This window comes from Rhopalosiphum padi, chromosome 2, assembly GCF_020882245.1.
Source record: "Rhopalosiphum padi isolate XX-2018 chromosome 2, ASM2088224v1, whole genome shotgun sequence".
Classification (NCBI taxonomy): Eukaryota; Metazoa; Arthropoda; class Insecta; order Hemiptera; family Aphididae; genus Rhopalosiphum; species Rhopalosiphum padi.
In genome coordinates, this window is record NC_083598.1 from 26,859,194 (window position 1) to 26,873,832 (window position 14,639).

General features: G+C 29.7%; 2 protein-coding genes across 2 annotated transcripts in view; both read left to right on the forward strand.

Annotated features, from left to right (window-relative positions):
* LOC132922307 (AF4/FMR2 family member lilli-like) overlaps positions 1–3,092 on the forward strand; it is a 42,551-nt gene extending 39,459 nt beyond the window's left edge. The window contains exon 3 of the mRNA XM_060985759.1: positions 533–3,092. Within this exon, the coding sequence (XP_060841742.1) occupies positions 533–1,122 (590 nt within the window). The 3' untranslated portion in view covers positions 1,123–3,092. The remainder of the gene's footprint in view (positions 1–532) is intronic.
* A 7,237-nt stretch (positions 3,093–10,329) lies between these two features.
* On the forward strand, positions 10,330–13,140 carry LOC132918924 (KRAB-A domain-containing protein 2-like). The gene is made up of 4 exons (XM_060980283.1): positions 10,330–10,463; positions 11,533–11,643; positions 11,706–12,666; positions 12,739–13,140. Exons 1-4 carry the CDS (start codon positions 10,330–10,332, stop codon positions 13,138–13,140), a joined length of 1,608 nt encoding a protein of 535 aa, XP_060836266.1.
* Positions 13,141–14,639: the final 1,499 nt, after the last annotated feature.

Sequence of the window (14,639 nt, forward strand, 5' to 3'; positions counted from 1 at the left end):
CATGTTTATTACTTGAAAAATAATTGACAACTCGTTTTAAATATTTTTAAAAGAAATTTTATTTGACATTTTGTTGGTGCTACACCAACAACAGCTTCGTGAGTCTCGATTATAATGTATTAATGTAATGTTTTATTATAATCAGAGTGGGTTTTAAAACAACTTAGGTTTATAGTCTATACGAGTTTTAGACATGGTAAAAATATATTTTTACTATGAAAAATGATAGTGATAATTCATCGTTGTAAATATTATTCTCAATTTAATAATAGGTATATAATATCATTAACGAGTTGATGGTCATCGCTTGTCTTTATCAGTTATTTAGGTAATTTTATAATAGGTTCCATGACATAAATTTTGTGTTAACGCTATCGATTAGCATTATTAATTATTGTCGTTACCAAAATTCTACCCATAAGTTCTAACGACAAGTTCTACATGAAAAAAAGTATTGTCATGTATTACAAGTAGTAATTTACCACCCTAAATGTATACTTATATAATTATTGTGTTACCCGTACTGTTCCAGTGATGAAAACCGAATACCATCATCACCATCAACACCAAATGCAGGCGGCCAACACGGCGGCGGTGGCGTTCGGCGGCACTCAGTCTATGATGTCGGCGGCCGGTCACCACCAAGGCCTGCAGATGTCGGCTGCGGACGCTTCTCGCGTCGGCGGCGGCGGTGGACAGCAACAACAGCAGCTGCAAAACATGTTGAACCAGTCACCGGTTTCCGTGACCCGTTCGCAGGCGATCGGCGGCGGCAGTGGCGGTTGCGGCGGCAGCAGCGCGGCCATGATGCTGATGAACAACACTGGCCGGACAAACTTCACCAACAAGCAGCTCACCGAGCTGGAGAAGGAGTTCCACTTCAACCGGTACCTCACGCGGGCCCGGCGGATCGAAATCGCGTCCGCGCTGCAGCTCAACGAGACTCAGGTGAAGATATGGTTCCAGAACCGACGGATGAAACAGAAAAAACGGCAGCGGGAGGGCTTGCTGCCGGTGGCCCAGCAACAGCACCACCTACAGCAACAGCAGCAGCAGGAGACCATGCACCTGAGCGGCGCGAGCAGCACCAGTAACTCGCCGACCGCGTCCTCGAACGTGTAATGTCCGGACCACTGCGCACAGGATCCAGTGGCCGCGAATTATAAAATAATATAAAAGCGTGTGACCCAGCGGCACACATTACCTCCTACCTGTGTACTAATCCTTTGACGACCGTTTTTAGAGGTTGTGCCGACGCGCGTTTCATCATAAAATTTGTTCATCAAAGGGTTATCATACGAGACGACGATAGATCAAATTGTGCGCGACCGCGCTGTTGTGATCCGATTGTGAAACGTACACACGCGTAAGATCTACGTGGACATCCGCCGCCCACGCGTCCTCGACGTCGTAGATTCCGCGACACCGTAGTCTGTAGTAAAATAATAACATTATACCAACCGTTGGTACTATATCATAACAAATCTGATGTACATGCGTTTGTATCTACCCGATTTTCTATATCATATTTTCTGGTAATCTGGTATATGTTAAATCTGATTGCCTAACTCTAATCTATTCATCTATCATATACCTCAAAATATATGCAATAGAAATATGGCTTATTATAATATAATGGTACTATAAAATATGTGGTTGTGTATAATCATTATTGTTGTGTTTTGTGACTGGCACCTGTTGAAGAATAATAAAACGATTTGAGTAATAGATCGAAAACCATGATGTGTTATACTACATTGTGAAAATAGTGAAAATAAAATATTATATTTAAAAATTATGCAATATTAATACATACAACAAAATTAAACAACTATGTGATTAAAATTAGATTAAAATTAAAAACAAAATATCTTCAATTCTAACGTCTAATATATACTGATATCGATCAAGAGTATTTTTTTTTCTAATATGCCAAACAATCGCAAAATATCAAAAAACATAACTAAAATATTAAAAATAACATTTTAAGTTACATTTTTTATTGAGTTACAATAATACATTTGTTATTATATTTAGCTAGGCATATTAATTAAGTGTAATTGAAGGCATTTTATAAAAACACATGAAAGTGCTAGAAAATCGTTCATCGTATATCAATTATTAATTACGTATTTATACATAATTATATGGTATTTGTTAAATTATATCAGTATGGAAAATAATAAATACATTATTCATTTTAAAAATCACAAAAACGAGTTTATCTGCTATTATTTGAAGAAATCATAAAAGTATAATTTTAATAATAATTATTATTGTATAGCATTATAGCATAAAAGTGATAAATCATGTAAAAATAATGTATTACCACATTTCACAATCGGCGATCAAAACGCGCTTTTCAACAATTAATCTGTTATTGTATGATGGCGGTCGCGTTTTCTTTAGTTCCTATATAATATTTGTATTATTATTATTATTATTATTATTATTATATTTATATTACATAATTACATAATTATAATATGACTTATTACGTGTTTAATTATGTAGTAATGCATATGTAAAGACTGTACAGTACCTATACATTATACAATTATGACTATGTCATTGCACGTATCTATCCGAACAATTTTAAATTTTAATGATATACACAATATCCTCCAGTACAGTTTTTAATTTTTATGATAAATTATATCATAGAATATTCGTTAAATGTCTAACCTATTCGTAATGGCCTATATAGGTATAAATGCGTTTATTATATTTATTACTGTACCGCAAGAGTTCGAAAACAGTATTTCTACTCTGATTGCGATTTACTGAGATTAAAATCTAAAAATATTAATTAATCGACAATTTTGTATGGACTTAATATTTTAACAATTTGTAAACTATATTATACATTTGTAGTGTGAAAGTATCTATTCAAATACGGTGTATTAATTATATTAAGTATGTACAATGGAGATTCTAGAACATGATTTCGAATAATAATATGTAATTCCATTCGTGTTATGATTTATATATAATACCTATGTATAATACTATGTATTAATTGTGTTGTACTATTTGTAGTGAACGATATGTATTATAAAATAAAGAAAAAACAAACAAATCATAATATATTACTTACTAAATGTTTTTTTTTTTTACAAATCTACGATAAAGTGGAAACACCCAATACCTCAAACCAATACCTAGACATATTTAGACCTAGATATTTTAATATAAAGTTTCATTATTTATGTTATTAGATTTTTTTTTTTTTTTTTAATACTTGATTTTCAAGCGTATGCAATACACCACTTTTTTTCAAAATAAATAGCAACCATCCTTTTTCAACACCAATTATTTTTCTCTGTATTGCTTATGAAATTTAGTAATCGATCCAACCTCCTTATAGTAATTTTGAATGTTGAAATATTATTTGAATGTCCAACGCGTTAAGTTATTATTTTTAATTGGTATTATTAAACTAAGTATAACTAAATTTTTTGTAAGACCACATATTTGATTATATTATTATGGTCTAATAAATTCTTGAAAAACAGAATTGTAATATACTATAGTATAAATAATGTAATTTGTAGATTGTAGACGTGTAGACATTACATTATTCGCAATTATAGGCCACAAAGTTATTACAAAAACTAAGGGAGAAAATAATAAAGTTTATAAATATGTTTCAAAGTATGACAAAAAATGGAGCGAAAAACTTTAAAGGTTTGTATTATTTAATAAGCTATATTGGTTCATAGTTCAATATTATATTTATGCAACAACATTTTAAAGTATATATAATTAGACCAAGACGATGAACGACAGTGATATTTTGCTGTAAAGAAAAAAAATTTAATAATTTATAAATATATATATATATATATATATATATATATATTAAAAGTAACAAATTTTAACAAAACTTGATTGGAAAAATTAATATCTTACGTTTAAAAAATATTAGGTACCTATAGGTGTATATGATACCCGACTACATCGCATTATTTCAGGTAAACATATTTTTGGACGACGAAAGTTTTAAACACGCATTATTTATTTATTGATATAAACGCCTAAAAGGCTTAAATACAACTAAGATAAATTTACAATAAAGACTTAATATTTAAGAACATAATATTATAACATTTTATAATTTTTAAGTATTAATAATAGATTTAACATTAAGTAACAAATGTACAATATCAGTTGAATTTACGAATAAAAATTTATAATAATTTGTATGATATTTACGTGTTGTTTCACACCGGTTGACTCGATAAAATAAACAACGTCTTGCAATCGGCGATGGACCTGAACAGGATGCATCTATTATGTATAATATATATATGGGTTATAATATATAAACGTTTAGGTGCCAAAAACGTTCTTCAAGCCCGCTCCGTTTAGGGACCGGAGGCCAAATTTTTAACCAGACACGCGCACACATAAATAATCTGTATGTATATACATTATACGTGTATGTAATAATACGCATACACGCCGCCTCCTGCCAATGGCGTACGAGCGAAGGGACGCCGTCGCCGTGGACAATAGAGATCGAGCAGCGAGAATTGAACGACTCTCATCGTCCGACGGACCACTTTTTCGTCTCCTCTGCCACTCGCCACTCTCTCGTCGGCCGATCATCGCAAGGGGCCGAAAGCAAGCAATAGGGACCGGACATTTTAATCTACCATTATGTGTCCCTGCTGCCTGTCTGCACGCCTCGCGTATATTATGTACATATATATTACACACGCACACGCGGACGTGCGGATGACTTTATCCTTGTATACGCGTCGATATAGAGTGAGTGAGAGAGAGAGAGAGCGAGAGAGTATGTTTCGTTGGAGAATGTCGGGTGAGTGCGAGAGAGTGTCTCGGATAGTTTTGGGGAGGGTGCGATAGTGTTTGGGGGGGAGGGTGAAACACTCATACACGAAGTATAAAAAAAAAAATGAGAGAGAGGAAAAAAGAGTAAAAATAAAACACAATGGGGGTCCGCCGGTCACGGCGTTATCGGGGGAGGTTGCGGGCTGCAGGGGCGAACAGGCAGTGGCAGTGAGTGGCAGTCGGCTGATAATAATGATGGATTATGAGAGACCCCGCGCCCGCGAGAGTTTCCCCCCGGGGGCGACCCAGTGCATGTGCGCAGAAAGTGGCGTGTGTATTATTATTATTATTATTATTATTACACACACACACACACTTTTCCATATACACACAGGGACCCGCAAAAACCTACGTCAAAACTGCTCTACGACCTTTGCACGTCGTGCCAACAGCTCCCACCTATATATAGTACGTTTAATATATGTATATATACCTATAGAGCTATCGTGTTCTATACATACGACGCCGTCTGTTATGTTATTATTATTATTATTATTATTATTGTTATATTTTTGAGAGAATTTTTCGGTTATTTCGATTACATATTTTTTTTCGCCGTTTCGTTCGCCCCTTTACCACTACCATTATTTCGCGCGTTATTTTCATCATGCGATGTATTTTGCAAGAGCGCGTTCGAACTTTCGAACTCTTTAATGCAACCACGTGATGTGTTTTGATAATATACTTATAATAATAATGCATTGTAATATACGCATTTATATAAATATACCTGGATATGACGATGGATCAGCTTGGCACCATTATAGATAATCGCACATTTTATACATTCGTACCGAACAAACATTTAATTGTTTTTCTTTAGCATAACGATATACCTATATCAGAAAAATTATCAATTTAAAGTGTAATCCAAATTACATTAAGACTTTAATTTAATTTAAACTTTAACGCTATTCTAATGATAATTAAAACTTGTAGGTTAAAGATTTTTATTTTTTTGTATAAGTTTAGGTAAGTCTTTTATAATTTATCGTATGATAGTTAACTATACGTCTATATTATTACGAATAAAGAAATATCCGCAAGATCGTTTTATATGCAATTGTTCATCAAGCGATACCAAATAACGTTTTATAAGTAAAAATGCGTTTAATTTTAATTATTTTTATTATATCTTATAAGAAAGCATTGGTATTTAATTTTAGAATAATATTTATTTTATTATAGGTATCATGATGAAATTTTAAAATGCCAAACGTTGACTTTTAATATAGTAAAATAGGTAAAGTTTAAAATATAGTTTAACGGATTTATTTAAATATCCTTCACTGTATAAAACTATAAAATAAACCATATCCAATGTACTTAAGATTTTTTAAATGTTTCGTTAGGATTTGTACATATATACAACGCGAATATATTTCCGAATCGAGTTATGTAAATAAAATATTTATACGTTTATGGTTGTTACAATTAACAACCTAATGTAAAAATAATCCAAAGGACTTTTAGAATGCAGTGTATTACCTTTTAATTGAAAACGTTATATTGTAATGTAGTACCATTGATTATAAATATTAGTATTTAGTACGTGTTATTTAGCGTGTTACAGACTAAGTAGGTAGATAACTATAGTAGCAATGTTTAGACTACTCAAAGTATAAATGCAGTTAATTTTCAAGCATTGTTTAAAGATAATAAATTTAAAAAAAAAAAACGATTTTTTAAGTAGTGTAAATTCAATGAATTAAAAAAAGGGAGTTGCTGTGTGTTAAATTTCAAAAGTACTTCGTCATGGAGTAATATATGATTCAATTTTAGTTCAATGATAATTCATTACATCTTCATACAAAAAACTGTTCTTAGTGGAAACGTTGTGTCAACCACTATTTCTAAGAATATTTTTTAATATTTACGTATATTGTTATATGTATAAATAAATATCACATTTTGTTAAAATCAGAACTTTAAATGAAAATGTTTCTTTTATAATTTTAGGGTTTTGTATTATCATTTAATGAAAAATGTTGAATTCGATTTTCATACTTTTGATATTTAAAATAAAAATTGTATGCATTCTTAACTTCTTAGGAATCAAAAATACCAGCTAAAATCTAAATCTAATTTGCTAGAAACCACTATCGAATTTTAAAATGAATGCAATTTTATACAATAAAAGTGTCTTTGTTTTATGTCACTCTTCACGCACAAAAAAAAAAAATAAAAAAATACAAATCATTGTAATATTGTTAATTGTATACTCTTTATTTATAATACACGATTAGTAGAGTTCAATCTGAAGTATTCCACGGTTACTATCCCATTATAATTTATAAATAATATTATAAAATTATAAAAAAAACTTCTTTTATACGATACAGCATTGCCTCGTGAAGAATTAATAACGTGTTAAATTAACATTCCAATTAATTACGAAAACCAACTTTATAACAAATTATAATTGTTGATCTAATTTTTTTTTCTTTTATGTATTATAATTTGTAATATAAAGATTTTGGATGAATTAATAATAACTACTATTTACACTAAAACTAAAAAACAATAATATATTTCATTTAATTTATTCATAATATAATAAAACTGTGTTTAAAATTATCATTAAATAACTTGGTAACAAATTATTTTGAAGAATGATAGCATTAAATATAATAAGGAAGAATGATATAATATCTTTAAGAATTTGATATCTATACTGACTATACTAGTCGTGAACAAAAAACAATCCGTCATTTTATCGGAAATAGCTAAATATTGACAAATATTTTATTCCTATTCCGGTAATGTGTAAATACGCGTGCGAAAAATAATTTAACCACTTACAGTCTATACAATAATACTGTTACACTATAGTCTGTAATGGGGTTTTAAATATATGTTGATCGTGAATAATGTTGACTGAAACCTTAAGTAACCACTGATTATAACAAAATAAATGCTTTTCAATAACTAATGTAATATAGTGTAGTCCTTTCTGGGATTTTAAAACGATACTTTTGCTACCTCAGTTGATGCTACTGCTGAGACTCAAGTAAAATAAGAGGTAGACATTTTTTTTTTTGAGAAATTTGATTTGTTCGTTTATCGCAAATTCAATATACTAGCAGTATAACAATACATATATATTTCCATTTTCTATTACAACAAATTTCAATTACTTGACTTTGGTAATTCTTAAATATGAAACACTTAGAGAATACATTGAATATCTTTGTAATCTATACAAATATTACTTAAAAATAATAAAAACGTTATAACTGTTATTAACACATTTTGAACTTTTTCCATATTTATATTCTACAACCCTGGATTAAACTCATGTTAATTTGAATTTTTATTGAAAATATGTTGTTATTTTTGAGTAAAAAAAATATAAACTATAACTAGTGTGTATTTATTATTGATAAATATTTTTAAAAAAGCTAATCACAATTATTAATGATATAAATACATGTTTAGTATAATTACAATTAAGAATAATATAATAAATTTGATAATTTTTGGCAAGAATTAACCGATATAAAAAACGAGATTATTATATTAACAACTAAATAATAGCGATATAAATGTATAATTAGAAATTATCCATATGGAGTGTTCGCTCAAAATTTTTTGGTGCGTAATGATTTATCATTAATTCAAATTCAATATAGTCATAACAATGACCCACTTGAATGTGTAATCTCATATCATTATTATACTCTGAATAATGGAATCATTAAGTATCTCTATACACGGTGATTCTTTTATAATGAACCACTCATTATTTCATAAAGTATTCATGTTTTTGAAAATATTTTTTACATTGTTTCAAGTTGTTAAAAATCAACGTTTATTTAAAATATAATATTTTTAAATATTTTTTATCCTTAATTTTTTTAATTTTTTTACTTTTTTGAATGATAATATAGAGTTTTAATTTCATATTCCAAAGCAGAATATTTTTCTGAGTATTTTGATACATAAAAATCGAATTTAGGACGAGTAGTTTATGAGTTATAAGTATTTAAAGTTTTGATTTGCTGAATGGAGTGGTATGGGGTTACCCTGCAAAATGTTTGTCCTTTACCTACTTCGCTTGTCTAAACTTTAAATATGTATAAATCATAAACTACTCGCCCTAAATTCGATTTTTATGTATCAAAATACTCAGAAAAATATTCTGCTTTGGAATATGAAATTAAAACTCTATAATGTCATTCAAAAAAGTAAAAAAAAAATAAAAAAATTAAGGATAAAAAATATTTAAAAATATAATTTTTTTAAAAAACGTTGATTTTTAACAACTTGAAACAATGGAAAAAATATTTTCAAAAACATGAATACTTTATGAAATAATGAGTAGTTCATGATAAAAGAATCACTCCGTATAGTCAATGATGAGTTACGCTTGACACATAGCTACTATACAGCAGAGCGAGTATGCTGTTTTTTAAATTTGTTTGATGTATATTGTATATTGAAAACATTTTTTGTTCTTTGATAGAAACAATTGAAAATTGAATACAAGGTGGTTCCTTCTGAGTTTTTTTTATCAGTAGCCAAAATAAAAACCAAAAATATATTATCGAAATTTTTACATGCCATAAATTAATTTTACAATAGGGTTTTGAATTTTATTAATTATATTTCATATAAAAATAAATTAAATTACTTAACAAAAAATGTATTTGTTATAATCAATATACATTAGGCATTTTTTTTATCAGGCATCAATGTGGTAATTTTCGTCAGTGGACCAGTTTGTGACATAATAATTAAGTCATTTTAGTAATTAATTGATAATATATGTATACGACGTCCATTATAACTTGTATTATACAAAAAAAATGTATTTGACATTAACTCATAACATTGTAAAGATGATTGTGAAACAAAGATGAATTAATATATTTAAACACTATTTAAAAATATTCATGACCACAACATTTTTATTGTATTTGTGTCAAGAATAAATTTTAATTTTAATTTAAAAAAAAATAAACCGGGACGAGGAATAAGAAATCTGGTAGGTTGTAAAACGTAAATATGTCGCATCCACTTAATGTAATCATATTTTTCATGAAATGGATATCCATTTCATGAACAACGATCATATCGTGTAAGTCAAATTTTAGTTCATGAAATGGACATATATTTTATCCATTTCATGAAATGGAAACTCTTATTTTACACTTTGTGTAATTTTTTTAATTAATTACATCAATAGGTAACTTTTTGTGAAATCGAAATAATAACATTGATACGAGTACACGAATCTAGTATCTTTAAATTGTAAGCATTAAGATACTAAATAGGTATTGTAGAACTTACTGTACTATACTAATAAGTAATATGTTATCGACACCTGTTATCGATAAATAATCGCATCAATTGTATGAGTGTAATAGCACTCTGGAAAGTTTTTATTTTTATTTTTATATGATGCCAGTACGTTCTCTGACTTTATGCGAGCCGTATATTAACGTTATTACGAGGAATACAATTTATAAAATGGAATTTGATTCATTTGCTGAGTACTATGAAAAATTAAATGCCTACTATGTAGGCAAACCCGGGAAAAAACCACCCACCCAAAATGAGGTTCAATTAATAATTCAAGAAATATTAGCTGCCAAAATAAAAATGTAAGTAATTGTTAAAATATACAAAATATTTACACTTCAAATAAAATTATAACAATCAGCCATCAGGGCTTGTATTTCAAAAAACTATTTTGTTTTATGTTATTTGGAATTAAGAGGACGCTATACCCGCAGTGTTGTCTCTGTCATAAGCTTCTATATCTATAGCCGCTACGCTGTCGTGATGTTATTATTACGCGTATATTAATATTATTAAGCCTACAATTTATACGGGAAACCGGTATTTTTATGAGCGATTCACAATGTCACACAAGCTACGGCGTTGCAAAGGCGTATAAGCTATCCATATACCCGTTATAATAACATCGCGAGTTCGTAACGATATATTATAATAAACTATAAAAATAATTTTAATAATAATTAAAAATATATTTTATTGTTAATTGTATATATAAAAATAATTAATAACTAGGGTTGTGCATTTAATGCACTAAAAAACCTTAAAAATGCATTTAAAATATCAAAAAAATGCAATAAAATATGCACTTAAAATGCAAAAAAAAGGAATATAAAATGCCAAAAATTACCTACTAATAACTTAATCTGGAAATTCGTGACTGATAAACGATATACCACAATAACTTATCTAGTTGTCTAGCAATTGCCTTATTTTATCGAATCGTTATCTTTACCCGTATATAGCTTATTGTGACTTGTGTAAAATATTATTTAATAAAATATATAAATTTGACATAATATACAGCCTGTGTAAAATAAAAAAAAGTGTTTTCAAACAAGTCAATTCATGGCATTTGATTAAAAATACTAAAAAAGCAAAATATGACCTAAAAATGCAAAAAAACGACCTAAAAAATTAAAAACGTCAAAAAATGCAAAAATATGCAAAATAAAAGTTTCATAGATGGATTCGTAGTTACATAATTCAAATTATGTACCTTCAAAGCTATGTTTTACAATCACCAAAAAAAAATGCACTTTTCTATAAATTCACAGCCTATTAATAACATTATCTGTTATATAAAGTTGTGTGTTTAACCATAAATATTTAAACAATATTTCTTTATAATTTGGAATTTACATTATTTTATAGTGGTAAAAAAGAGAGGCGAGATTATTATCTTATCAAAACATATGATGTCCTGTGCGTTACAGATCAAAAGTTTTTGATTTATAAAAAAACTGATGAAGATGAAGACATAAGGTAATTTTTGATTTGTTTTTTATAATTTGTATTCTGTATTGTTAATTTAATTATTTTAACAGGTACGTTGTACCATACGAAGAGTTGTACGATCGTATTAAGGATTTTCACATTAAAACGGGACATGGTGGAATTGTTAAATTACGTATGTCAATGGGTCATAAATACAAAATTCCGAGACCAGCAATAGAAAAGTTTTTGTCTGTATGTGCAATATGTAATTCCAAGCAAGGAGCAAATCGGAAACTAGTTATCAAACCAATTGTAACTAAAGATTTCAATGAAAGAGGCCAAGTCGATTTAGTCGATTTCCAGTCAACACCTGATGGTAAATATAAATGGATCATGAATTATCAGGACCACAATACAAAATTTTTATTATTGCATCCTCTTGAAAGCAAACGAGCTATAGAAGTGGCGAACAAATTACTCACTATTTTTCTTACATTTGGAGCCCCTAAAATACTTCAGAGTGATAATGGACGAGAATTTGTTAACTCCATTATTAAGGAATTAAAGGATCTGTGGCCACAATGTACGATAGTCCACGGCCGACCACGTCATCCCCAAAGTCAGGGAAGTGTTGAAAGAAGTAATCAAGACATTGAGAATATGATTCGTGCTTGGATGAAGGATAACCAATCTAAAAAATGGTCGGTTGGATTACAATTTGTACAGTTTCAAAAAAATTCGTCTTTCCATCGAATAATAGGACGATCGCCGTATAAAGCATTATTTGGATGTGATCCGAAAATTGGATTGTCTTCATCAAATCTTCCATCAGAAATAATAAAAAAACTAACCACTGAAGAACATCTTGAAGAAATTTTAAATAATATTCAACCTGAACATGAAAAAGAACAGATTACATCATATTGTAGTATTTGCAATACAGAAATGTTAACTGAGGTTGAATTTGCCGAAACTATTATTTGTGATTTATGTAAAACTAGTGAAAAAATAAACAAACAACGTCAACTTGGATATCAAGGACAAGAAAAAGCAGCTGAAATCATGTTAAAGGTATCTTTTTAAATCATTGTACCTATTTAATCTATTTTTTATTTAAAATCATTGTAATATCATTGTCTTTAGGTCAGCCAAACAAGGGTTCCTGATTTACAAATTGGCGATTGCGTCTTAATAACAGTACCTAAAGTAGATCGAGGACCGTCAGATCCTGCCAATGTAATTGCAGTTATTGTCAATCAGAACGAACATAAACTTCACCAACTCGGAACTCAGTATGGCTTAGTAAAAGGGTGGTACAATTCAGCAAGTTTAAAACCCGCGACATCTAATTTTTTAAAAATTACCGAAGTTAATAATGATAAAGAACTTACATTACGTGAAACAGTTTCTCATATTTCTGGGGGACAAGGTTTTTTAAGTTGCATTTGTAAACGCCAATGTGAATCAAAACGTTGTGCTTGTTTTAAAGCTTCGGTAAAATGCAACAGTCGTTGCCATAGCTCTAGTATTTGTAAAAATAAGTAATAATTTATTATTTATATAAATAATATATATATAAATGTAATAAAATGTACTCGTATCAATGTTATTATTTCGATTTCACAAAAAGTTACCTATTGATGTAATTAATTAAAAAAATTACACAAAGTGTAAAATAAGAGTTTCCATTTCATGAAATGGATAAAATATATGTCCATTTCATGAACTAAAATTTGACTTACACGATATGATCGTTGTTCATGAAATGGATATCCATTTCATGAAAAATACGATTACACTAAGTGGATGCGACAAATATAATGTAATGTAAAAAGCAAATAGATTAATTTATTTTAAATAATACAATTGTTTACAGAATTTGATAATTTTATCGCCTTAACATGTAAATTGTATAAAGCTTGATAAAATAATAAAATCATATAACAAGACTTTGTAGTCATTGTCATATGTATTGATAATGTAATTTTCTTTCTCTTGCTCGTGGAGAAAAAGCATAGATTATAAAAAATATTATCTACGTTGTCTATAACATAATTAATCAACTATTATAATAAGAAGTTATCAAAATCGTAATACTAAAATTTGTTGTGATGTGTAAATTATACGTATCTATTAATAAACAGGTAAACAAACATTTTATCGGCAATTTTCTTTTTTAAGGGCGAACTTCGAACCCATCGGATTCTTCCGGTAACCTAACAAACAGTTATGAGTGACTATCATATTACATGAATACAATATATTATATGCTACTACATATAACGTATTCGAGTCGAGTCCAGCTCATGAATTGGATTGGAAACGTGTTTCTGCCTGTTTCCAAAATAATCCTATACCGCTCGGAACACTCAAGTTAGCATGATATTAAAAAAAACATGTTCACTATTAAATACGCGTCCATGATACGGACGAAGGGCGCAAATAAGGGTCAATGTCTGTATATATATATAAATATATCTTGAAAAAATTTGACTGATCGGCCTTGGCTGGGAGGGGGTGGGTTTGGCAGAGACTGTCGCAAAGGGACGGATCGAAAAGGATTCCGTGCAGTATTATACGTTATACGCGCGTGCAATGTATATTTTACTTACTATATCCTCCTAGTCGGGCGGGATAAGAATAAAACATGTCAATCGGTAAAAACGCGCGCAATAATAGCGTTCATTGTGCGCGGGCGCGACGCGTACTCGTGGCCGGTGAAATTGCCAAAGAAATCAAAAAAACACCCGTGAGGTACGAATATATATAGCGTATACCGCATACCGTATTATGTACGCCACCGCCGGTCGAGTCGACAAAGGCTGCCGAACTGCCGAAGACAAGCCGATCCATCATACATATAGAGACGTCTATATACATAAATATACGGCGGGATACTGTGTGAGTATTGGTGTACAATATATATATTTACACTCGCCGTGTATACGGAGGACCGTGTGCTGCAGAAAGGGCAACTGCTATATGGCGTGTTACAAAATGTCCAACACGGTTTTTGTATATCGCATCCCGCTAAATAATAGTTG